The sequence below is a fragment of the Maylandia zebra genome, linkage group LG5 (assembly GCF_041146795.1).
Source record: "Maylandia zebra isolate NMK-2024a linkage group LG5, Mzebra_GT3a, whole genome shotgun sequence".
In the NCBI taxonomy this organism is placed as follows: Eukaryota; Metazoa; Chordata; class Actinopteri; order Cichliformes; family Cichlidae; genus Maylandia; species Maylandia zebra.
Genome location: NC_135171.1, coordinates 10,946,546 through 10,974,288, shown reverse-complemented (window position 1 = coordinate 10,974,288; position 27,743 = coordinate 10,946,546). Strand labels below are relative to the sequence as shown.

Here is a 27,743-nt window from a genome sequence, read left to right as displayed (position 1 = left end):
GAACCTTTCCTTTCAGCATCGGAAAAAAGCCTAAAAACAGCAAGGTGAGCTGCTTTATCATTTTTATTTATTTCTTTTTTGGTTTAGTTTTGCTTTGACAAAAAGGGGTCAGTGCTGCCCTTTCACAAGGGTACACCCTGCAGTGTTGAAAACGCACACGCTGACTGGTTATCCACGTGCATGCAAATTTGCATGAACAGGGCTCTGCCCACAGAGCGACCATCATTTTTACCACCACTTGTTGCCAAGGTTTCCGTAGCCTCCGTCAATAAATGTCACATCTTGCCAATCTGCCAGCAAACCCAGACTGGACCTGTGCGAGGACTGTTTAACGTTTTCTAAAGTACTGGGAGAAGTGAACAAGTGGAGCTGAGATTGGAACCAGTAGTAAAGCTCAACTTTCAAAGTGTCACAAATGAGAAGTCCCTGAAGTGTTCAAAACAGTTGGTTCAGCAGGAAACAATGAACCACAGGTGAAAGAGTGAGGGCGGGATAGAAAGTCTAAGAGTAAAACCAAAACAATACATAGAAAAACACTAATGTTCGATTTAAATCAGCAAGAAATAACAGACACGAGTAGACTAACACTGAATATGATGACAGAGGCAGGTGAACGCAGAATACAGTGGAAGAAAAAGAACACAGACTAAGAACAAGGAGGTGCGGCACATTTTATAGGAACTTAGCTAAAGCTCTCATTTGACTCTGCATTGCTGCGTTAGCCATCCGGATACATCTGAAAATGTCTAAAAATGCTCTGTCGTTTTCAATTGTTTTCATCCACGCTGAAAACTCTACGTTCCTGTACTGCGCATGCATGAAACGTAAGACCATTCGACCTGCGTCATTTCCAGCTGCCGTTTATTTACTTTCCGGCTCTTTGAAACGTCGCGGCAAAATGTTAAGGAAAAGCGCCGAGTTTATTTGGAGCTATCTGGAGCATTTACAAATAGATATTAATCTTTAATAGCGCCATCAAAATTGAGAGTAAACAAAACAGCTGCTGTACAATGCCGTAAATCCCCACTTCCACTTCAGCTATGAAAATAACGCATTTAGAGTCTGGTTTATCTTTAGGGTCTTTGTAGCTAATTATCCATTTGTAACACATGTAGCGAGGACATTTTGGACGTGCATCCACAGGCAGCTGTAGCTGATCGCTGTCTGCTAGGCTACAGTGTTATTACTTGAAAAATAACACAAGTTTCTGTGCAGTACAGACCATCCAAGGCGTCTCTGCTCCAGTTTCGGTGAGTGAAATTCAAGTACTGTATTAGCTTGTAAGTTTTTACTAAAAACAGGCATCCATACAGTTTATATATGCAGCGTGTTTACTAATCTTGTTGGCCTAAATGTGATAACCGTACATCTAGTGTGACTTCTGGTTTAAGAAATGCCAACATGTCACTGTCGATGCTTTAAATTGTGGAGTCCTGAATCTAGTAGCTCATGCCAGAGTGATTATGTCCATCTTTTATATACAGTTTATGGGTGCTTTGTCAGCTGTTCCTCAGATGATTTTGACAGTTCAACACAGGAAATATTGATTTGTTCGTTCAGCTTGGTTGAAAGATGAAAGTGCAGCAAAGATCAGAACTGCGCGTTTTTCTCTTTCTTAGTGTTGCCTGACAAAAATGCACCAGCACAAGCTTTGACAGCTGTTGGTGCTGGTTACCATCTTCCTGGAAATATTGTAGTTTGAATTTTCCCGTGTAATGCACAACTAGAACCGTACCACACCTGATTCTTGAAATTTTTCAATATCAGTTCAGTGGTGTACAGCTAGAGTAGCGTAGTGAGTAAGAAGTGGGTTGAATGAGTCATTCAAATTTTCCTCTTCCCGACTGCGGCTCAATAAGAATAAACAGCAGTGCACTGAAGTCGTCGATGATGTTGCACAGTTATTTACATCGTCTATTTTCCTGAGTATTTCCGGCGCGTGAGCGCAGAAACCACTGTAAACATCTCAGATTCTGTGGTGTGAGAGGAAACATGGCTCGCTTCACCTTCTGGTTCACACATTGCCAGTGTTCTGCACCAGGCGTCTTGATTTCCTTTTCACATAAAAGTGGTTTGCTTATCTGCAGATGTTTAACCCTTCCTCAACATATGGATCTAGTCACAGTATGGCAGTTTGAGCTGGCAGCCGGTTTAAGTCTGCTTGGACCTTGACCTGAATGGAAACAGTTTGAAAGAAGGTCTTTGATCTGAAGCAAAGAAAGAAAGAAAGAAAAAAAGAAAGAAAGAAAGAAAGAAAGAAAGAAAGAAAGAAAGAAAGACAGAGGGGGATAAATAAGAGCCAAAAAATTAAGACCTAGATTTCTCCACCTCATATTTCTTCTTTTGCTTTCCAGAGAATACACAAATGGATTATTAATATCCTGTCTGCTCTGTTTGGATACATTTTGCAATATGTGAGGGAAAAATCTTCTGAAGCAACATCAAAATAAAGCACATCCCATGTTCACTTTTTGCCCTTGCTGCTTGGGAAGTGACCTCAGAGCAATGTTTTTATTAAATACCCCATTTATCCCTCAAGGGAGTCTTGTTTCCTAAGCATCGCTGGAGCAGGTAGGTTAAGACTCAAGGCTCAAGGATAGATGAGCACATGTAGCTCGTATATATAGCTTTTTGGTATTGGAAAGAATACCAAAAATCTATCCTGCCTTGGCTGAAGAACTGACACTCTAATCACATTTTATGTCATGAAATTTACTGTCATGAAAAGGCTGAAAAAAGCAGGTCATGAAGGAGGTACTAAAAAAATATCAGGTCATAAAAAGCTATCTAGCTACTTCTCCTGGTGCATCCAGCTTCCAGTCTGGCCTTAAACACCCTCTGTACTTTTACATTTTGGGTTATAGTTACGGTTGGATTAGGTTATCCTGAACCACGCACCTTATTTATGTTGCCATGGTCTCCCAGGAGACCTTCCATCATTAACTGAGCTCTTCTCCACTCTGTGTAGTAATAAATGCCACTACTGCATAAACAAATTTCTGATAAACAATGCCTGAGATACAGGTGGAGAAAACAGCTCAGTATGAATGATAGCTCATGGGAAGATCAAAGAGAGAAGTTGTTTTTGTGGCTCTGTGGAAAAAGGTCCAAAAAACCCTAAAAGAAGAAACACCCTTGTTAGTCCAGACTGCATATTTCAAAAATGAGGTTTTCTGTTAAGAAAATCTTTCTAATGGAGTATTTTCATACAAACTGGAAACATAGAAACTAGTGAGGAAGAAACAGCTCTCTTTAGGCACTGGGGCTCGAGGATGATTTTACATACAAAGGTTATAATATTCAGAATTTAAGTGGTCTTGATTAAAGGGACAGGAGCACATGAAAACTGTGATTCTCAAATCTGCTAATGTCACGTTACTCTACGATGCCTCTCGATGATTTATGGTATTTGTTGCTGCATGCAGTAACTGGCTCTATTTGTCTGTGGGTGCCATTACACTTACCAGCTGCTAATTTCATTGTTCATTTGAACTGCCTGCAGCTGAAACATGTCTATTATAATGAGGTGTCCAATTATTAAAAAACAAAGAAAGTAAAAAATTTAAATTTAAAAAAAGAATGAGAGGGTGTTAGTATCATCATGTTGTTCTTAACGATTTCTTAGATAACACTTTATTATATAATCATTTTAAACATTGCCTAATAACACTGGAGTAATAGCAGGACAGCGAGCAGAAGAAATCAGTGGTTGCCTGGTGACTGTATTGCATTTTTTCACTTTAGGCAAAACTGTTGCAAATAGCAGTAGCAACCAAGTGATCGCTCCGAGGTTGAGCATGCAAAACCGTCAGCCTCTGAACAACCACTTTCAACCACAGACTGAGGGAGTCTGTAAATAACTGCCATGTGAATTATAAGTGCAGACAGATTGCCACCATGTTGCACTCAAACTGAGCCATTCAACACTAACGAGGGCAACTCATCTGCAACGCTTCACTTTGCTCAACTGGTTGTGTTCTAGTTATATTCCCATAAACATCACGATTTCAGAGCATTTATGTCATGTGGCAGGTTAATCGCAGTTTTTCAGCAACTACATCGCTACATGTGAGATGCCAACGTGATCCCATTTAATTGTAAGCTGATAGCTGATTGGCTCTGGCTAACTGCTGTCTTCACACACCAAAGACTGTTCGGAGACGATAACTGACTGCATGGTTCCAGACCTGGGCCCCATCTTTGAAGCAACCATTTCAAAGGCAATGAGATCGTAAGTTCACGGGAAACAGTTGCAATCATTTTTTCCATATTGCAGTCTCCAACCATTGTTTTCACCAGTGTGACTGCAGCATAATGCAGATCAGTAAGCCCTCAAACAGAACATTCAATTTGACCCCAGGACAGCAGTAGAAACACTAGAGATTTTTTGTATTATATGAAAACAAACTATTGTAATAAAAAATGAAATTTCATGAAGAGAAAATTAAGTTTTTGAATGTAACTTTTTTTTTTTAAACAAAGAAATATTAAGGAACCCAAAAAATTGTAATAACAAAATAATAAGAGATTTTGGACAAACATTGCTCTGCATTACCCAGAGGGAATGAGCCATGTTCCCTTCATGGGTAATCTCATCACCAAAGTGAATCTACCCTTAAAACAAACGTGAGCTATTCACTTCAGCTGACTTTCTTATCTGTACAGATCACCAGCAGTGACAGAGGAAAGCAGTCGTGGGCTGGAGCTTTTAAATGCTACATTAGACGCCTGCTAACCTGCCCCTGGAGGGAGATGGAGATTGAAAGCTGTTGTCAGTATGAGGGCTCCCTCAAGTCATGTGTCGCTACACAGTGGGAGCTGCTTCCTCTCTTACAAACACACGCTCCCTGCGACATCTCAATCAATAGTAGCCAACTCTGATCCATATACACGTCCCATTATCTGGCAGAGAGCGCAACTAAAGACGTGGACTAAGAAGCACCTGTAAACACAGGGCAGTTTTGTTTTGTTTTTTAAAAAGGTGTGTATTACTTTATGCAGTATTCTGTTAGCACACTCTGCCCTGCATTTGCGACATGCAGGTACCCACACGTCAGCAGAAATCCCTGTCCAAACAATGAAACAATGCAGTCATGTGAGCAGGTAAGTACATCCCATAGAAACTGTTTGACATCTCTGAACAGTGTCTACATATAAATATTGATATAGTCAAACAAACAATACAGAGTAGTCAAATTCTCAATACATAAAACAGAGCTGATGTACGTCACGAAAAAAGAAGCAGCAATATCCCCGAATAACATCTCCAAACCTCTGAAATTAGAATCAGACCAGATAGCAACATTGGCAGCGAACGAGGCTGACATCTGCAGTTATCTATGGGTCACATCTGGCCATGACTGTCAGCGCTGGCTCAGAGTCTGGATGCCTCAACTCTGCCACAGATCTACATAATGTAGGCCAGATGTCAGGGGTGTTATGGCATTTAGGGTGATATCAGGCCTATGTAGCATTTGCCATAAAACCCACATTTGGCAGCATCATAACTGAGCTGTAGTTTCCAAAAATAACAGAGTTTAGGCTTAGACTGTCAGGAAGACCCTCTGCAATCCAGTTCATCAACTGATATTGGTTTCGAGTAGAGGGCCAAAGATAATTCACAGACCAGCACGTGTCAATCATGGCCTGCATGAGAGATAAAGGCATGAACGTTCCTCTTCAACTCGGTCTAAACTAAGCTGTCCTGGTAAAGTAAAATAACTAAAACTCATCCTCGTTTCAGTTTAAATGCATTTGTCTGGTCGAACCTCAGCACTGGATAATAACTGTCCTGGGGCAGGCCCACAGGTCATGCTGGGAGGGTCAACAAATGAACCCACATGCTCAGGTGTAGTCCTCCAAATGTCCACCGTTAAGATTAGGCGTTGAGATCCTGTGGTTAGTGGTTAGGATAAGCTGTCAGGTTGGAGTTAGTTTCTAAAGTCTCTGTTTAAGGTTAGGCCTTAAAAAACGGTGCTTAGAGAAGATGACCAGGCTGGATGCCCATAGTCCCCTGTTGCCAGATCCTGAAATTGTTCTGTAGGCTATAACTGATAGTAACGCTCCCAGGAGATCCCGAGACAGCTGCACAAATGTCTACGCTGTTTTTGAAAGACTTTTTGGCTGTTTAGATCAATCAAGTGGAAATGCCATGTGGCTGTGCCGTTACGAAGAAGTGTGACAACCATGAGATGTTCTGTGTCATACTGACTGCTTGGAATTGGTTGTACACCTGCTCAAAATCAGCCACCAGCTCCTTATCTTTTCTCCACGTTTAGCAGCAAGTTTTCCTCAGCAAGACTGTTCTTTCCCGGGAGCTCTCACCGCTGTTTGCAATCCAGTTGCAAAAATCACTGTGATGTTCTCGCTATGTCTGTGGATGCGGTGATTGGTGTGCAGCATGAACAGGAGGGGACTGAGCACACAACACTGGGGAGCTCCAGTTTTGAGCACCACAGTGGGGGAGGTGTGACTGCCAACTGTCACACCAGGAAGTGTGGCACTCAGTTTGCCAATTAGTTTCTTCAGGGAGATTCTATTGAATGTTGGGCTCAAATCACTGTATTCAGAAATAGGTGTTATTTTCAAAGCGCGGGACTATAGATTTGAGGGCAGCGGGAGTTGGATCCTCTGCGGATCGATTGTTTATAAATGCAAAGCGATGAGGGTCCAGGCTGGCTGGGATGCCAGTCAAAACAACTCATCCGAATTGAGGTGATTGCCACAGTGCAGTATTCATTTAGACAAGACACTGCAGACTTTCCAGGTATAGGGATAATGGTGACTGCCTGGAAGCAGGTGAGATGCCGGCAATAGCATCAGCTAGCTGATCGGCACATGTTTTTAGTACACAGCCAGAGATGTTTTCATGCCCAGCAGGTTTGCTCATATTCACACTCAGCGGGATTCTTCTCACATCCACTGCAGATACTGATCATGCCAAGATCCAAAGAGCTCTCTAAGGCCCTCAGAAAAGGCTGCAAATGCCCATGAGATTTTATAAGATCTCAGAATATTTTGAAATAAATAACTTTAAGGAACTACTAGAGGTCAAGATTTCACAAGCGTGACCGTTTTCAGGACTGGTTGGTTGCCACAACAAATTTAGCCCAATCGCAGACTATAAAAAGAAGTCTGCAACAATCCCAGAATCTCATTAGAGCATCTGCAGATAACTCCTACAGCTGATCTTGGTGGTGATTCATCTACAGTCACAAAGATATTTTTACAGAGTTCAACCACATGAGAGGTGCGCTTAAAAAAGAAAACACAGAAAAGAAACTGAGAAAAAAAACAGATTTGAAGTGAAAACAGCGGTGCATGCTTGAAAATCGTCAGACATATCGCAACTGGTAGGGAGGCACCTACAAGTTACTGCTGTGAACTGGGGCAGAGTTACAAGCTTCTGAAGCCAAGGGTGTATTTTATTTTTCAAATATCACATCATTTGATGTTTTTGACAAAGCAGTAGGTGCGATCAAAACGTTTTAGGATCATCTTCATAAAAATCAAGAACCTAGACTGAAATATATCGGCCCGGTCTCACAGTCAGGGTCACCTTCATGGGCACGTCCAGATGAATTCCAGCACCGCTGCTATTTTTAGGTCTTTTCCTGGAAGAACCGTTTTACCACCACAAACTGCAAACTTGTACAGAGAGGGAATATAAGGTGTGTGCTTAAAACCCACTCGAGTTTCATGTGGAGTTCATGGAAGCGCTGGTCTCCAGTTACGCATGAGCAGTTTTCAGTTTCCAAGCCAGAAGGCAGCACCATCACGTGAGGATGGAGACCAGGAGAATATTTGCGTGTATGTGTTGTATGAAATCATCCCTCAGGCCAAGACTATCAAGCAGATTTCTGCTGTAATGTCCTGAAGCATTTAAGGAAGAACATGGGGTGCGCGTCATTGAGGCAGTGTGTGAGTGCATTGGAGTTTCTTGGCCACACCACTGCTACGTTCGCTCTCCTCCTGCTGGACTTGCCAGATTTGAATCCCTGCAACTTTGTCTGCTTCTTGAAGATAAAAGGAAGCTGGAGGATTCTGAGGCAACGGAGGCGACACAGTGCAGAGGAACAAGTTAACAAGGAAGACGCTGGCTTTCCACAGGCACATCTAAAGATAGCACCAGCACTGAAAACGATGATCTTTAATGGCAGACTGGCCAATGTTTAAGTTTGGTATGGTTAATGACTTTTAGGCTTTTCTCACATTTAAAAATGTGTTCAAAGAGCCAACATGTTTTTTTGTCCTTTCTCAAGAAATTCCAATCAACTCGATATTGCCACTCTTCAGAGTTTGTAGAGTGCTTTGTTCCCGTCACGTGAACAAACTAAGATCTGCTGATGTTTGCTCAAACTTGCATGAAAGGGTTTTTTTTAATGTCCAGTAAGTAAAAAAACTGAATAATCACTAGATCAGTAAGTAATGTAATGAAATCTGATTACTGACTTAAGGAAAAGCAATGTCGTGCATTTGCTGTAACATAAGCACTGCAACGTGACTACAACGCTTTGTAACCCCGAACACTATACAAAGGACACAGAACAGCCAGAAAATAGATAACTTTAACAATTTTATTTGTGAAAAACTACAAGCAAAATTCATAAATAGACATTTCTATTTGAAGCAGAGGAAAATGATCGGGTTAGCCTATAAGCGCAAAGTCGTGCACATGCCAGAAACATGTATTAGTTCAACATTATAAGCTAGACAAGGAGCTGTGATCTGCTGAAAATGCTGAGTACATTTCCACACCAGGAACATAATGTGACCATTTCACAAGGGAAAACAATGACACATCAGCTATAAGTTTAAAAAAAAGAAAAGAAAGAAAGAAAAGAAGAAAGAAAAAACTAAAACTGGATTAAACAAAGAATGGATTATTGTTCTCTCCCTACTTTTTTTTTTCATTTTTCTTTTAAACAGAGCAATAACTTTAAAAGCATTGTACAAGACATCGTTATAGGAAGAAATGAGTTTGTATAATACACGTAATTGGAATTCACGGTTAAGCTTATACAGTCAGTAAACAAGCATTCTATATTTGGGTCTGACAAACAAAGCTAAAAAATGTAACCATCTTTACACAGTAAATTAAGGTTACTGGTCGCACACAAGAACAGAACTGCTTGCGCGGGAAGGAAACAGGAAACAAAAAAAAAGACTTCAGCTCCAATGCCAGTATTCATAGTGTTTGCTTTTGCACCTTTTTAAAATTCTATATACAAGCAATAATTCATATACTCAGCAAATGGCCCATTTGTCAATAATTTAACCATGAATCCTTTCTGTTGGGAGTACTCAGTCAAAGTGAATGTGGTTGCAGATAAGGCAGGTGAAAAGATGGCTTTTTAGGCCCATTTCTAACCGATTGCATTACAAAGCAGGGTTTCATTCTCTGTAAAAATTGGACAAAACATTTCCCCTCTGACCAGCAGTCCCACTTTTTTTTTAAAGTTCTATTCACATTGCTTTTCCTCACTTTGAACACTGATTCCATATTTGAATGCAATAAAGTACATAATTACATATTAACCATCGCTCAGAAGCAGAAAAAAATAAACACATCTCCTGGACTGACAACACACATGATTATCATCCCTACGTGTGACTCTGGAAAGCGTTTGAGTGTACACAGATCAAATCCTGCCCCTCACTTCCTAGGAGGGTTTTTTAGTTTTGGGGTGGAGGGGGGGGGGGTAAAGGAGGGGACGGTTACCTCTCGTAACCTGGCTTTTAGTTGCTCTGGGAGCGGCTCAGTTTGTGAGCTGGGGCCTCCGTTAGGGGAGCTGCATGTACAATGGTAGTCCAGCAGAGCGAAGAGGGGCTCGCTAAGGCCAAAGTCTTAAGACCCAGAGCTCTTCCCACGCCCACACTGCTTCTCACTGTGTGCACGACGAGGCAACATCCACCACTGCGTGTGGAGCTGTGGTTTTCCCTCGACTCCGCTCACAGCATGATGACCTCTGCCCCAATTTAGCCACGCACAAAGATGAGTGGACAATAAGAACACCATTTACATGGATTATATTAGTCTTTATTTAAACTGTTATTCATCTCACACATTAGATAATTGCATTTCAAATTGTTATTCATCTGTCTATGTATCATGTCATTATGAAATTCCTTTGGTCCTTCAATAAATAAAACTAAGATATCATATACACATTTATTCTTTATACAATTTCATACAGTTAAAAGGAAATTATGTTGGTCTAGTATCAGCTAAGGTGAACGTGAATTAAAACCCTTAAATAAGCCTTGCTGCATTAAAATTGAAAGAACAATTGTCTTCTATTTAACTACTGCAATATTGTTTTGCCTTCAATGACAGGAGTCTTAAATTAATACAAATAAAAACAAGTCAATTGAATTGTCAGTCTTTGTAAATTGTTCTCGTCTCTGCACTCTGTTTTCTGGGTGGACTTCAGGACCACAAAAAAAGAAAAGAAAGAAGGTGGAGGAGGAAAAATAAAATAAAATCGACTCACAACAGCTTGACACAACAGGTCTATTTTTACAGCTCGATATGGTTTTACCAAGTGGAACTGCTTTTAACCATCATTCAGTCACAACAGAAAATGCTCTGGCTCCTCACCAGCTGAGAGGACAGCTCTGCCTGCAGCCAGAAAACTCAATATTTAAGTACCAAATGCAGAAAAATATTGACAGCTTTTAGTGTTTTACACAACAGCCTACACTGTACAGTTAAAGACATAAGATACTGTATAAGAGATCTGCTATAGCATACTAAATCATAGACAATCTAGTTGAAAAAGTCAGGTGTCTGAACTTTAGGTGACCTTCTTCTGATGCACAATGACCTGTACAGAAAAAGTAGACGGACCTGGAGGTCCCGACAGTGTTCAGCGAGACAGTGTTGTTGAGAAAAGTGAATGAGAATTTGATTCATCAGCACTTTGTCACATTGAGCGAATGGGCAATCCCAGATCTGCAAAACCGCTTCACAGTGTATCTAGCACCAGTGTGTGTATGTGTGTGAGTGTATATGTGTGTTGTATCTGACGTGTGTGTGTGTTGTCCTATTGTTTTCAGACTGTAGTAAAAACACTGAAGGAACGATCGATCTGCAGAGCTACACAGCAAAGCTTCAACATAAAAAGGAGAATATCAAAGTATACAGGTGCAACAGGTAATAAATAAAGGTAATAATAGTTTTAAAGTTATTAAAAAAAGTGGTGGTTATTGTGCCCAGCGGAGAATTCTTCTTTACAAAAACAAAACAAAACAAACAAACAAAAAAAAGTTGACTTGGCCTCACATCCACGTACAAATATAAAACAATACATACAAGTGTCTGGATGCTACTGGGGAGGGGGCTGAGGGGAAGGAATGAGGGTGTTATTCCGTGTAGGCCACTTCTCCTCGCCTGTGCCACAGGTGTAACCACGAGGGATATTCGCCAAGCGGGGGGCGCTTGTTTTCCGTAAAAGATGGCACCTCACTGTTCCTCTTAGCATCCAGGGGAGATCGTGGAATGAAGGCGGGTCGGCGATGGGAAAAGGTGAAATCCCTCCCCCTGTGGGATCCATAGTGTCCAGAAACATGGGGAAAGGGGGGAGCGGTGCAAGGGTGGGTCATAGGTGGTGGAGGATGGCAGCGGGACCTCAGAACGATTCGTCATGCCCCACAGAGAGATCCCCTTTTGGGGTGGAGGCGCGTGACGAGCCCTTGTCCATGCTCTCGGAACCGGAGCTCTGGTGCTGCTGTTCGGAGCCCGCGCTGGATGTGACGGTGGATGAAGATGTGGAGGAGGAGCGGGTCTTCTCCTTAAAGTCTGTTATGATCACCGTGACGTTCCCTACGGTGATAGCCAACTGCTGGGCAGTACTCCGGTCAATGTTCTTCAGTTTGGGCCTGAGGAGAAGAGAAGGAGAAAAACTAAATATTAGTAGTCACAATTGCCAACTACAACATGTGCATCTCAGCAACAACAATGGGAGGCTTCCAGCACTGTGGGGGTGGTTACACTAAATTGCTCAATTCATCGGGTGACACATGCACAGTCAGAACAAGTGCATCAAAAGTAAGAGTGGGCGTTTAGTGTAAAAGATCATTTGTGAATCAGCTGAGCTTTCCCACTAACCTTGTGCTAGATGAGTTTCTCTGACCAGAACTACTGCATAGTCATACAAGTTAAACCACGTGCTCTGTGAAACACATGCAGAGCAGGGGAGTGGGCTACGCACCTGGAAATGTGAGAGTTCTTGTTGGTCTTGGTTGCTGATTTGCCAGACTGTATGCTGTGTTTGTCACTGGGTGAACTCTGATGGCTGTCAGATTTGGGTCTGGAGGAAAACAAACGCACACAAGTGAGGATTGATATCAGCACCACTGCAGGCATGCAGAAACATGCGCTGTGATTCGTACGCTGACCTGGTCTTTTTGCTGCTGGGCTTCTTCGTCAGAGCTGGGCTGATCTCCTTCTCTCTGTCGGGTTTGTCTTTGATTGGCTGCTCCTTGTCGCTCTTTTCCTTCTCAGGAGTGTCTCCCTCTGGCCTCACTCTCTCTGGACGTTCGACCTGTGGGCGTCCTTCTCCGTTGGCTCGCTCTCCTTCACCCTCCGGGCGCTCCTTGTCTATGCGCTCGCTCCTCTCTCTCCGCTCCTTCTTGGGTGGGGGAGGCATCGGGTATTGCTGAGCCACCTGCTGGGCAACCAGCTGGGAGTTGATCCGGGGTTTCCTGTGGAGGAGATCCAAGGCACAAACATGGATTAGCCTTGTAGTAGAGCTGTGAACTGACTTTGGCCACAGACCAACGTGGTCATGCTACAGCTGACGAAGAGAAGCGACTGAACGTGGAGGTCAGCGGGGGGGAAGGCTTGTTGCTCCCAGCTGCTGCACAGGCAGGTTTGTGCAGCCGCTTCCTGGCGGAGCAGCTCTATTTTAGGACTAATCTCATTAGCTCACGGTCATAATAAAATGAATGCACAGGATCACAAGGTGGGACATTTGCAGCACGTCACTTAGGTCCTCTAATCTGATTACTGTAGGGTTGGCCCAATTTGTCACAGATTGAGATTCAGCTGGACGTGGTATTGCTGCTCCCTCTCAGTGAGCTCACCAGCAACCACAGAGCCCTTTTTTTATAACTCATTTGAAAACACAAATAATCACAAACCGCAATCTGACTGAGCATTCTTATTCAGCAGAGACAATAAACACAAGGAAGATAAATGTCACAAGCAACTTCTAATTAACCAGAGAGGGAGGTTCACATAAAACAATTTGTTCCTGAAAACATCTTTTCTGTGGTCTCACGCCACAGAACTGCTGAATAGGGAAGTTGTGAGGTAACCCAAAGTCGGAGGGACTGAGCCAAAACACACACCTGCTGCATGATGAACATCAGCTGACAGCATTGGGGGGGGGGGGGGGCACTCGGGGGAGAGGGAAAGATGCCTGTAGTCTTCCAGAGACTCAGCAGAGACCAAACCGCAGCCAGCAACATGCATAATCACAAGCCAGCACTGGGCAAGCGTGGTGAGGAGTAAACCACAAGTACGATCACACACACACAAACATGCACTCGAAAAGCTTAGCGTGCAAACAAACAGCTGGGCACAGCTTAATGGCTGCTCAGGGGCCCTTTCAACAGGAACAAGTTCTACTAGTTAGATGTGTATACCCAACCTTTCCAAAACCATTTCTAATCTTGGCAGGAAGTTTCTTTCTTTCTTTCTTCTTTTTTTGCAACAATACTCCAGCAGAGCAGAAGGCAGCCCTCATCCCTTGACCTCTGACTGCTTTAGTAAACCTGTGGTCACGGAGTGAGGCTTGAAAGTTGTAGAAACTCTGCTGGTCCAAGTATCAGTCCAGACAAACAAGGGTTACTGCTGGAAAATGAAGCTGTAGTGTGTCAGACTGTTTTAAGTGGCTTGCAGTAGAGAGTGGTTTTCAGACAGCAGCTTAAGTGGCAGGCCTCAGTGTTTCAATTTAGCAACATCATATTGCCACTCCTGTTACTCTTGTTTCTGCACTTAAATCCTCGCACATCTTTCACAATTGAATCTCCGCTCTCCAAGTCTCCCAACCTTTTAGTGGCCCGCTGCTTATAAACTCAGAGCTGTGTCCATCTTTTCTGTTTTTTTTCTGCTGATTCGCTCCCAATCCTCAACTGCTCCATCAAGCTCGTTTATTCTCCTCCTGCTGTGAACTATTACAGAGTGAGAAGGAGAGGGTGGGGACCCGCAGCTGATCAGAAGACAATCAATTGGGGTATAATAGAGCATCATGTTGTAATGCTTGCACTACATTTCAATCAATACAGCAGCTGTGCTGAATGCTGATGAGCCCTGGGCTGTTGATCCAGGATCCATTAGCTGCTGTGGTTCTCTGGAGCCCGTTTTCTTTCCCCTCCTACCTGCTGCCCCTGTGTGTGGCCTCGTTTTGGGAGTGTTCTGTGGGTGAAAATTAAAGCTGGGAGAAATCTCATCTTTATAATTGCCAACCCTATCCTATTCCCATCAAAGAGATCCCAATTCCACTTTAATTTGGAGTAATTACTTCCTGTGCCGAGTATGAGAGGTCCTAATTGGAAAAGCCAAACTAAACTCAGCAAAGCTTTTAAATACAAAGTGATGAATTTAGTAACTACAGTAATGGACTGGATGTTGTGTGTCACATCTCCAAGGAGATAAAGCGTAATGTTCGATGACATTAACATGAATTCCTGACATAGGATTTTCCTTGTCCTGTCTCGATGGTTCTCTCTATGGGAATTCAACAGATCTCTGGACCTCATTCAGTATCATCATCATGCTGGAAATATGCACAGCTAACAAAATATGAGAACGTATTGAAGGTTTTAAATCTACTTCTTTAACCCACCGCCACGAGTAAACAGACAGGATCCAACAGGACCAGATATCATTCTTTGTGGCAGCCAGTGCTGTGAGTCAAGGAGGTGGTGAATGAGTGAGTGACTGATAAGCCCATTGCAGAATTGATGCCCTGGTCAGAGCTTGAGATTTGTGTCGACAGCACTGGTGGCAGCAGAAGCCGTCCTGCTGGTTAGCCGGTGATTCAGTGCCAGCTGTAAGTCAGCCATGAGCTGTTGCTGGCATGACAGAGCCACTGCTCTCTTTACCCCATTATTTATTCACTGACCATACATCGTGACTTTGCACACTGCTGCTCTGTGGCTCATTAACACGCCGCTCTGCATGACACTACGGTGTGTGCTACTGGATTTCATGAAATAATAGAGGCCCTGAAAAAGTCTCCTGCTTAAAAACCATTACGGTTCATTACTGAATTATTCCACATTGTTGAACATGGGAGTGTACTAATTAAACTACAACACTGCTAAAATTACTTTTACAAGTGAATATCCAAATCAAATAAGAAGCATCTATATAGCACAAAGGAAAATGGATACTGGGAGTAGGACCAAAAGTAAACCCCAGGGTCCAATTGCAGAAATTGCTCCAACCTCCCACTGCTGCCAATATATTCCTGGTAAAGTGTGTGTGTGTGTGTGTGTGTGTGTGTGCGTGCGTAGGTGTCAAGTGTGTAAAGCCTGCTGTTGAATCATTTCCCACTGTGAGGGCTTACAGCATATTACCTCCCCTTCACACAACAATAGGCTGTGATTGACAGCTCCTCCCATGCTTGCCTCCAAATTCCACAGACCGGGGGGGAGGGAGGAATGGGGAGCCTCCCTCTACGGGATGCCCTGAAATAACTATCATCATGCTTAAAAGCTCCTAATTCAGTCAGACTGACACCCATAGTTAGACTGCTCCACTCAGCCTGAACTGTCACAGAGGCAGACACACCTCTGCTCAGCTGGTGCTCTCACTGGTCAGAAGCAGCCGATACTTGCCAGCCAGGAGCAAAAGCTGAGGCTGCTATTTCAGAGGCAACTCTTTCTACAGAAACTAAAAACAATGAGCCTGAGCACTTCACAGAGAGAGACTAATGAAGAGAGGGAATGAGCGATGGAGAGTGCGATATACAGACGGACACAGAGAGTGAGAGAGAGAAGGAGGAAAGCCCTCATTAACACAGCTCTTTTATTTGAAGTGCTGTGGAGGACAAGCAATTATTTCCTGCCAAACTGAGTGAAAGCAGCGGCAGACAGCTGAGCGAAGAGGAGAGAGAGAGTGAGACAACTAAGAGACAACAGAGTTCTTTGGCCAAGGCCAGCCCGCTAAAGAGCCAGGCTATTAAACGTCACCCACTCCCTCATTCAGATATCAGCGCAGCAACAATGGGGGCTTCCTTTTCTTCAGTGATCTACAAAGTTGTTCTGCAACTTGAATCCTGCATACATTCATGGCCAACCTGAGTTTCTCCACTCACAGCTGAAAGACTAGAGAGCCTCAGCCTGGAGCACATGTTTCAGATCCTGCATCTGAGAATGTCACGGGCTTTTAACATCTCGATCAATGGAAATCACACCTTATTTTTAAGTAATCGATTGTCCCACTCTGTTAACCTCATTATTCTAAATGATTCACAAACACAATTAAGAGGCTGATATTTGCTACACGTTAAATCATATTATTCTAGTTATTTTATACATAAATGATAATAGACCCAGAACTAACAAGATGTCGAATGCACATCTTTATGTGCTTTTATAAAAATAAAAACTACATCAACTGGTTATCCCAGCACTATAACCACAGAGTAATAACCAACAGGCTTCATGTCCTGAGCAACAAATTCCAATAATCATCCTGTGACATCACCTTCACGTTTTGATGGGAGAGGAGGCTTCGAACTAGTATGGTTTGAGGATAGCTGCTGCAGCCAAAGCATATTCAAATATGCAAATTACAGGATGTTCACACTCAAAGTAGATGAGTTAGTATACAGGTTTCTGATGATATGACTGTAGCATGCAAATTGCTTGCAAAGTTTTATTCATTAGTTTATTTATTTTTTTTAGACAACCCCTTTTAACAAAAATGCAGCCACACTGACAGGAGAAAAAAAATCTTGTGCTCCTCCCAAAATGAAAAGTAACACAATCATCCTGCAAGGCTCCATCCATTTTATTCTTGTGAAAATGAGAAGGACAACTGTCTGACTAATAACAGCTTATGACAGCATACTGCCAAGTAATCAACCCCAAGACCTGGAAATTATAGCCCTACTGATGCTCTACATGCACACATATTTCTCAGCAGTTCCTTTATGCTTGGATCTTTCTGTAGACTCAGTGTTTGCCACCCCTGACTAGAGTAAGCACAGGCCAAGAGGTGACAGTGCTGCCATGAATGTGGTTACTATAAGATGGTGATTTGTCTGCACAGTTTCTCAGTCTGTTGTTTAATGCTCGTCAGTCTCTCTAGACTTTCTATGACAAGCAGCTCATGGGACCTGCCTACTAAACTGTTTGGTCTAACTGCTAATAAGATTTTCTCTGAAATGATGCGTAAAGTGGTATCTTCATTAAATAATTTCCCCCAGGGATCAATAAAGTATTCTGATTCTGATTCTGATTCTGATGTCTAAGGTGATAAGGTGAAAAAAAGTCATAATTCCTGTGGATTGCATGTTATTCATCTATAGCACATCCCACCATTATATTTAAGGAAAGTTAAAGCAAATTCAAACATAAAATCTATCAGCAAGATTTTTTTTATTTTAATGAACTGTCACTTTGTTTGGCTGGAAAGAATTTACTTTAACTAGCAAATAATTCCTTCAGGCAAAAAAGAAAAAAAAAAACATTTACAAAAATGTGTAATAAATAAGTAAAAGTACAGGGCGACAGCTTCAGATGTCAGAACAAAACCCAAAGACGTTCACTGCTTAGCACTTATTAAAGTCACCTCATGCTTTATAGTGTTCTTGTTCCGCACAGCTGCCCCCATTGAGCACTGCATGGTACCACATGAACCAGAACCCAACCTGCTACAGGTTAAGACGGGAACTGCAACTCACAGCAAATCTTTCAGAGGTTCTGAAGCAGTGAAGTTTTCAGTAACCAGACGGAGACCGACTGAAGAGGCAGCTGACTAAACACTGATCAGAAAATCTATGCAATCACTAAAAATGGCATTTTCAGTCTAAATAATCACAAGATCTGTCACCAATTGCAAAATATGTAGTTTTCCTTAGTTGCTGTAGTAAATCCAACTGTTGGATCACGCATCCCTGGAAGGCTATTCCAGTGAAGTTTCACAAAGAACGTGACTTTTGACCTTACAGATTTATCAAAAACATGACAGTATCATTTATCAGCAGAAACTGGAAGTGGGCGGCACCTCCCTGCCTGCGAGTACAAGTGAACCTTGGTGCCAAGAACACCTCTCTCAAGACGTTTCTGAGATATTGCATTGACAAGAATGATCAGCAACCTGAAAAATAATGCCTTCGGCTCACGACACTCTTGCATAAATATGTGAAAGTGGGACACTGAATATAATTTGATTCCTTTTAATATAGCTTCATAGCCCACCATGGTAAAGAATGTGTGAGAAACACTGGCCTTAACTGACCCAAATACAGTACGTACCTTATTTAATGTGAATTTAAATTGAGAAATTACATATACAAATTCCACTGAAGTGCAGAGCTTAGGCTCCCAGTGATGAAATTTTGTACCTGAAGAGACTGGAGCAGTGCTGTCACCTCCAGCCATCCATGGGTAAAGTAATGTGTGTAAGTGAGTGTGCTGCAGAGGCCGAAGCACCTCAAGAAGAGCCTGGGGCTATAGCACTTCTCAAATCATTCTCACTGCCCACCAGAAGCATTAAGCATTCAGCCCTTCATCTGCTCCTTCCACTCAGGATTTTGAGGGCTTAATGTTCGAATCACTTCTTCACTTCTTGTCTCTACCACAAACATCTTAAGAAAAAGCAAGCAGCCAGAAATAGTATTTTTCCCAGTGGTAGCTACCATATAATGCCATATCATGTCAGTTAAACTACAGGCTGCAAACAATCACAAGGAACTCTGATTCAACAACCCACTTGTTTTTCAGTCAGCTTTGACTTGACTCTAGCTTGTGTGTGTGTACACAAGCAAGTGTTCAGATTTGAACATGACTGAATACAGTGAATACCTGTTTTTATTCAGTTTACTTAAAACTACTTTTCAGTTCAACTACTTTTAAATTTCACACTTTGTGTTGGCACATAAAGCATAACTAGTTTTGTTTGATTATATTAGAAAAATAAACACAGAGAAGACAATAAAAAGGGAGGAATAAAACGTTCCTGCAGAACACTGTGATAACTGTTAATAACATGAACACACAAAGAACTGCCCAACATTATTTAGCTAGTGCAATGATATTTTACAGCCTGCAGCTACAATCTGAAATTACACGAAGAGCAGTAGATATGAAATGTTAATTATTGATAGTTAAGCTGGAACATACAGACTTTGCAAACAAATTCTACACAACCCATTAATCTAAATTTTAAAAGCCTCTGATTCACAACTAGGAGATAAATTAGCACAAAAGCCCAATTAGACATGCATTAAGAATAAGGCTGCCTGTTTTTGGCAAAAAAAACATAAATGGTATGATATAGCACAATTTTTCATAAACTTAAAATTCAGGCAGTTACTGATGTTTAAACAATTCTCTAAATATAATTAAAATGAAAAGTAAATGAATGGATTATGGTTGCAGAGAGCTTTAGTCCTGGATTAGCAGGTCTTTTTGACAGTAAAGAGCATCTCCTAAGGGCAACTGCCTATCCCACCCAATCTGCTTCTGTTATGGGGAGTCTTGAGGGTAAAGACAGGAATGATGAGAATCCCAGGCTACAAAAGGCTTGTGTTCCTCAGGAGACCTGCACTGTAGCCATGGGGCAAGAGAAAGAGATGAGCCGGCAGCCAACTGCTGCGCACCGCTTAAACTGGACTGCATGAGAGACCCTGAGCGATCCAGACACAAAGACAGCTGCAGGCAGCTACAAATCCTTCCTCGGGTTCAGCTACGAAACCCTGAGAGTTTTACTTCCTCTAGACTCATCTTGTTAACTTTCAGTCAGCCTGACTCAAGCTGTAAATAGAGTACGTTTAGGCTTTTAAGTAGGGGGCAAAGTACACCTCTGTGAAGGAAAGGCATGCACTTGATTTATAACAAGGAAAAAATCAAAAGAGCTTTGCAGAAGAAGAAAATCTGTTACTTGGAAAATCAGAGCAACAGATCAGCGTTTTTTTTCTAGTTTCTTTTAAATTTTAACTTTAATCTATAGCTTAAATTAAAATCAGATTTCTCACCTTACTGAAAACTTTAAAGGTGTCCTGTATTTTCTTTTGCTATAAATACCTGAAGATTTGCTGTTTTCTGTGTATATACACACATATATATGTGTACACACAGTGAAACAAAGAATGCTTTTATTGTGGGTCTGGTCTCAGTTTCAGAACCACAGACATTACCCCCCTAGTTTCTATGAATTAAAAAAATAATCTACTCATGGTCCTCTGTGGATTTGCCACTGTGTTTCTATCAAATTTTATTAGGTGTTCTATATAGACATTGGGTTTCTTGAAAGCACTGACACCTTCATCCTCATACAACAATAGAACAACAAGAAATGACATTCTGAGAAGAATTCACTGAAATCACTCCAAGATGTCTCAACTTTTCTCCAACAAGTGTTTTGCACCATGCTGACTGCTGTGGGCATGGCATTTCTGCTTCTCCCAACAGCCCAAAGAGAGTCTGTATACCTTTATGTGTGTTTTAAAAGATAATATAATGGACAAATTTAAAGCACAGAAGTCTAATATGTGCAAATAATGCTTTATCTTCACTTTAACTAGCCTTTCCATGACTGACCTTTCAGGCTATGAACAGCGAGGCATCAAGCAGACTGACAGCAAGACATTGCAAAAGCACTGAGCACATATGAGCTTCCTCCATCAGCAGCACTGTCACATTACCCTGTATCACTCATTTGTTTTCCTCTCCACCACCTCTCAATCATTCTCTCTTTGCTCTTTTCCCCACTTCCTCGTCACTTTCTCCTCGTCCATTATCCCCCTCCCATCCTCTATAAATCCTGCAGCCTTTAACTACGTCTCTTCCTCACCTCACCTCTCTTCTGTTGCTTTGCCACGACTGTTACCCGTCAACTGGATCACTGTATCATTACTGCTGTCCTATCATATTCTTACCCATTCACTTTAGAGAAAACACAGCCTGGTTTGGAATTTCCTGAGGAAAAAAAAAAATCACTGCGCTGCCAAAGGGGACACAACACCTTCACAGCAGGCTTGTGTTCTCCTTGTGTTCTACAAAGGGAACAACAGTTATCAAGCAAACAAAAACAAGATGTGAGGGAAACCCGACATCAAGAGGGCAAAGGTTCTGCCAAGCACGGCAGCCAGGACTCTTTCTGCAGGATTTATTATGCACTATAACCCGTGGCTTGGCAAGACCAAACAATCAACAAGATCAAACCACTAGTAAGGCAGTCGATTCCTAATTCGCTCTCAAACTCGTAAAATTTTGCTGTTCTCTTCCCATGGATGAATAGTGGTGCTAGTGGAAATGGAATAGGCTGTCCAGTCTTTCCCTCCCTCGGTAATGATGCGCTTCACTCTACTTTATCCCCCGGAGACTCTTGGCTCAGTGAGCACATCCCCCTTACAGCCAAACCCCCTCTCTCTTAATACACACACATAAATGTCCAGACATAACGCTCCCCTTCTGTCCCTTTACTGGTCCATTTCTCTCCTGTCCTCTCCTTCTCCTTACTTACACTTAACAACTCCCCCTCTCTTTGTCCTCACATGCTTTCATTCCTGTATTTTCAGAGGACTCCTCGCTCCCTCACTGTCACAGTCATTTGCGTGCCTCGTCTTTTTCCTGAATGGGAGGAGCCCCTGGATTCAACAGCTCTCTCAACATTTCTCCGTTTTGTCAGATTGCCAAATTGGCTATTGTATTTAATCACTCACACTGCCAAATCCCATGAAGTAATTAAGAACTTTTAAATCCGGCAATTAACATGTAAAGATTAGGGCTACCCGCTCATGCTCAGGGCTTTGGTGCAGATGCTGATAATGCTGGATAAGCAAAAGCAGTTTCCTCTGAGTGGGGGCTGCAGTGGGGGCTTGTGCGAGGGAGTGCGGATATAAATTGAGCGCCCTCTTATGTAATTCCATTATTCCAGACAATCTGCCTTAATGTGACAGTGCGAAAATCCACGCTTTATAATAACCATTTCGTCATAGCATAAGACAGACAAAACACACACAGAGACACATGCAAACGCACTGACATAATTATACTATGTGTGTATAACATATACATATACAAACACTGATGGACTTTCCTCATTTTTTAACCCTATATTAAGATTTTAGAGCTAGATATCATTTATATTCCAGCCACTCTGAATCTCCTTGAGGACAATAACTGAGAACATTTGACTTAAATGCAGCATGTTTGCAACAGTCATAAGACACAAGACGAGGTAACATGAAATGCAGCTGACTGGAGAGAATTAGCTTGTTTTCACTTAGAGCCTCACTTGTAAATGTGTGTGTGGGGGTGTGTCATATTTTTAGCTAAATCAAATTAAAAGAAAACAGGAGTGTTCAAAAGAGTTTACATTTTAGGCTAAATACCTGGCTACTAGACTCAAAGATATGTTTTACTTGGAACGCATCACAAAGGATGAAATTTTTAATTACAGTGCTATACTTTCTTTACTTTCATGCTTTAACTTGTCCATCTGCAGTCGCTGCGTTTTAACTAGACTTAACCCAAGTTGAATATTTTCTTTTAAAATGATTCATTAGAGTTTGAGAATTAACTTGTAAGACCTTTGAAAACTACTTTTAAAGGTTCAGGTTCTGCCGCCTTGCTTGAGTCTACGCATCAAATAAGCTGCACATTTGCATTTAAGCTTTTTTAAACCAAAACGCAGTACTGCATTTTGCTTACGTGTCAGAGACACCCATTTATCCTGTTTTATACAAAGCAGAGATGAAAGCTGCTTGAAATGGTTGACTACAGAGTGGAGATAACAGCGCAGCAGTCAGAGACTGAGGTACCTCAAGACTTCCTGTGATCTCCACCATCAATCAACTTTAGAGGGCTCCTAATGGTTTCTCTCTAGGCCCCGGGGCTGCCAGAGGTTCATACCAAACACAACCACAAAGCAAACTGATGCACAGCAACACAGTGTCACATTCACACAGTGATCAGGTTCAGATGCCAGAAACATTTAAATATGATAGCGGCCACCACAAGGGATGCTAATGCAAGACCTACTCCAATTACCAAAGGAGCGGGCACTGAATGCAGAGGCTGAACACCCGGGCTGTTTGGACTTGTAGATTAGCAGAAGGTCAGGTGCAAAAGCAGGGGTGCTTTTTGTTTAAGAGTCAAGAGTGGCAGAGGGTACATTTAGCCTACTTGGGTATCATGTTTCAACACTGAGCTGAACTGGGTCAACAGGTTCGAGTACTCGACTGGGGAAGACGGGGCCTCTCCCTGCATGCTGATGCCACAGTCTTGCTCTTGTTAATGCACATTTTTGTCTCCATTAGCATGAATCACAGGTGAATATCTCACAGCTAACTACGTTTCCTTTCGCTGTCAGGGGACAAAGTGTGATTCAGGTCACCATCTCCAAATCTGCAAGACCCATGTCACTTGTGTGTCTCCCATCAACACCAGAGGGGTGTATAACGAAACATGATTGACACGGCCAGGATTTTTTGTATTAGCCGGTTCAACGAAACCGTAAAACCACATGTGCAATAACATGTATCACAACAGTGACTAATAACTTTGTTAACCCAGGCACTCTTCTTCACTGTCTGTGGGTGCTCACATTAATGGGGCTGTCTTATGCGTCATTTACTCGTCCACAGAAGTAACACAAAATGGATCAACTATGCGTATTTAACAGATTTATAATGAATAGCCTACACCCCCCCCCCCCCCCAAAAAAATGGCAAAAGCCAAGCCAACACTGGTACTGCAAGTAAGGAAAGAAGGCAACAGAGCAGAAAAAAATATTAATACGTAAATATATTTATATCTTCACTCAGTGCACTGTCAGTGCTGGATTTTAATTTGTGATTTGACAGCTGCACATTAGAGCTCTGACACTTTCAAACTGACACATTTAAACATCAGTGCATTCAGCTCTAACACGGTCTTATAGCTGAATGTTAAGAGATGTAGAAATCACTAAGGTTTTTTTTTTTTTGCCAGATCGTAGCTAAATAATTTAAAGTGATTTATAAATCCTGCTGATAAATAGCCTATAAACAAACTGATTAATTTCTAATCTGTGTTTTATGAGCTGTAATTCCTGCAGTGTAAAATGGACTTGGCAGCAAATTAAAAATCTACGTAAACACATATTATCTCTGAATTTTACACTGAAACTCTGAATATAACCTGCATTGGACCAGGTTGCATGCTCAGCATAAGTTGCTATGGTGATCTAAGCAGGCAAAAGGAGAAACACGTGCATGACACTGAAAACTCCCAACATCGATACTGCTTTGTAGTACAGCCCTCTGGTGTCTGGCTTCGTGCACACTGTGAGGATAGGATGCATCAAATTCAACAGAATGAATTTTTCTGATACTGGATTCCCAGACCCCCCAGACTCAATACGTAACTAGGAAATAGATACTTTGTTAGCTGGTTACTACCTGTTGTACCCAAACATATTCAATAACAGAGAGTTTTGTGACTGACCAGATGTTGATGGCCAGGACACAGAAAAGGAACTCTATATCGTGGAAGGAGTGAAAAGAACCAGCTTATGCACAATCACCCTGCGCAGAACAAGCTTTTTCAAACTTGCTTTAAAACACAATCATGTCACACTGACTGAATAAATCAATACCCAGCTTCGCTCATCTTGTAGCAAACACAAACCGGCGATCCAAATCAAACTTCAGCAGCGAGGAGCTCTAATTAGCAAACACGTGTGTCCTCATGCATAAACACACATCCAAAGTAGAGCCCCAGATAAAAGCAGCAAGACAAACATCCACACACAGCCTTAAGTGTAAATCATTTAGCTGAGAGCATTTTGCTTCGTCCCGAGCTTTGCCGGAATACATCAAACAGTGAAGAAAAAGATGGCTAATTAGTACTCATTAGAATAAGAGGCAGCCCCACAACTACACAGCTGCATTAATCAAAGGTTAACTATTCAGATCAAACAGGAATGTGTGACAACCACACCGATGATGTCATGCGCTTTACCAAATAGAGAAAACTGGACTGTTGCCAAAGCTTGGTAAATGGGGATGGAACAGGAAGGCTATGACACACTCGTCTCCGCTTCCTGCTTTCATACAGCGTGCTCAGCCTACATCATCAGCTGTGGTCTTAAACTACACGCTGCTGGGAAAAAAAAGATCAGGGGGGAGGGGAGACTTACAATTAAGATCGGGCTCAATCTTTTGGATTCTCAGCAAACCAGTCTAGTGTTTTCTCCCCATATGTGCCAGGAGTGTCAGACAAGCCGCTTATGGTAAACCACAGCTGTAAAGGTTAGAATGCGAGGGAACTTGTCAACAAACCCACAAATGACTCATCTGTCTCTCCATTACCACCATGCGACTGGTGACATTAGCACACAAACACAGGTCACGGCACACGCAACTTATCATCAAAAACATTCCCCAGAACAGAAAGAGTAGGCGTGAGTATACACAAAAACGAAAGGGAATCCCGTCAAGAAATTCAAGTTACACAATGATTTCATCTCAGTTTCCCATAAAACAATGCCTTCTGCTGACATCACAGATTTTATTCTGAGTTAAACTTAGGGGAAATGTCTGGAACAGTCACACAAACCCGTTACTATAAATGTTGACATTCATCTAGAGCAATATCTGAGAGCAGATTAAGGAGAAATAAAACAAGTTTGACTTCTGGTTAATAATTTACATGTTTTAGACTGACAAATATGATTTTCAAGACACAAGGCCATGCTTTGAAATCAGAGTGCCTTAAACTACTTGGCACAGGCAGTAAAAAAAAAGTCTGTTAAGACTTTTGAAATGCCAAAAATTCATGTTTAGTTTGCATCCAAACGCCAATCATAACCACAAAAATAAACTTCCCATCAGTCTCAGGCTCAATAAATCCGACTGTATGAGTGTTAAATGACAATCTGCAATCCTACAGGTAGGTGAAAGGCGCGCAGACACATTCACCTTGTTTGACTCGATGGGGGGTTAACAAGGGAAAAAAAACAAAATACAGCTCCTTCGATGTTGTGGATGCATCGTAGCTGTACAGCTATCATCAAGGACGGTCCCTCTTCCCCACCCCACCCCCTTTGGCTAGTGAAGCACGCAGCCTACCTAGACGGATGCATTAAAAAAAAAAAAACGCGAAATACAATGTTTAGCACGCATAAGACGAGAAACTACAGATAATCCAGACAGCAGCGGGATGCGTTTGCAAAGACTGTCCATCAACAAGTCCCCATTCACTCACGGACAAATAGGCTGTCGATCAAAGTTGTCATTCCCATAAATTGCGATGCAATGCTGCTGCAGCCAGGCAAGGCAAGGCAAGGGGGGGAGGAGGGGGAGACGAGACGCTCAGACGAGTGGGAGAGCGAGGGAGAACGAGAGCTACGTTACCTTGTGGATGTGCCCTTCCTCACATCGCAGATGCTGCATTTGAAAGCCTCGGCGGTGTTCCTGAAGGTACAGACGCTACAGTCCCAGTAGCCGTCATCAGCGGTTTGTTTGGCTTGTCTTTTTGGCCTTACAAACGACACAAATGTTAAGGTCAAGTTAGTTTCTGAAATACCACAGATATAATTCACGAATAAACAAGAAAGGGGATTGTGACAAACAGAGCGCGTTGTGTAATAAACGAGCTCCTCAGCAAAGCCCGGGGCATGGTGGTGTTGTCATTAATATTGGGTTCGAGTCCCGGCAGTTAGAGCTCCTTGGTTCATAAATCTCCACAGCGGCGGAGCGAGCGACTATCCACAACGTCCGATTGAATCGCCAGCTAGGCTAGCGGGCAGGCAAGCACTGCTAAAAATTTCGGCATCGAAGCTTAGCATGTCGGCTAACAAAACCAATATCAAATAATGCCCATTTCGACATTGACCCTGCAAAAGGCTTCGTCGAGACGCAAGAGCGTTTCAGGGAATGCCAGGCGTATCCTCGGAAAAAATTCCCTTTGTCTGTTAACTGACTGGGCTGTAAAGCAGCGAGTAGCCGCCATAGTGACTGCACTATTCTAGCTAGCTGTGGCATACCAACTGAAAAAGGGAGAAACGATCCCTGTGTGAGAGAAACGCATCCAAATATCGAGCTCAAAACGCTCAAAACAAGTCGAAATCGACAGCGAGCGGTCGCATTACCTGGTAGGGCTCTTTTTGTCACCCATGGTGAAGAACAGTCCTCGAAAATAAGAAGAAAAAGGGCCTCCTTTAATTGTCAGTGAGTGTAGTATGGTCCTGGTAGAGCCGCTGTTGAAGCTGTTGGCAGACAGGCTCCACTCAGTGATGGCTCGAGGCACGGCACAGCGACTGACTGCACTTCAGCACGTGACCAGCAAACAGCCAATCACATCTTCCATGGGTTTAAAAGTCTGGCTTGGATATTTAGTAGCTATTTTAATAACTACTACAGATATTTGACAGACCGCTCCTTTACCCACACACATACATATCTACAGATTGCAGCGTTGCAGCGCTGATACAGCTTGCAACTCTTGTGATTAAACAAACATACACAGAACTTGTAAAGCGCATTAAAAGCGCTTCAGAAGTTAAATGAGGAAAG

The 27,743-nt window shown here is 42.3% G+C and overlaps 1 protein-coding gene across 1 annotated transcript; it reads right to left on the bottom strand.

Moving 5' to 3' along the window:
- Nucleotides 1-8,562: 8,562 nt before the first annotated feature.
- Nucleotides 8,563-27,497, bottom strand: rybpb (RING1 and YY1 binding protein b). Its single transcript, XM_004567406.2, has 5 exons — nucleotides 27,320-27,497; nucleotides 26,583-26,708; nucleotides 12,400-12,705; nucleotides 12,213-12,311; nucleotides 8,563-11,880 (listed from the first exon to the last, which is right to left on the bottom strand). Exons 1-5 carry the CDS (start codon nucleotides 27,343-27,345, stop codon nucleotides 11,631-11,633), a joined length of 807 nt encoding a protein of 268 aa, XP_004567463.1. The 5' UTR covers nucleotides 27,346-27,497; the 3' UTR covers nucleotides 8,563-11,630.
- Nucleotides 27,498-27,743: the final 246 nt, after the last annotated feature.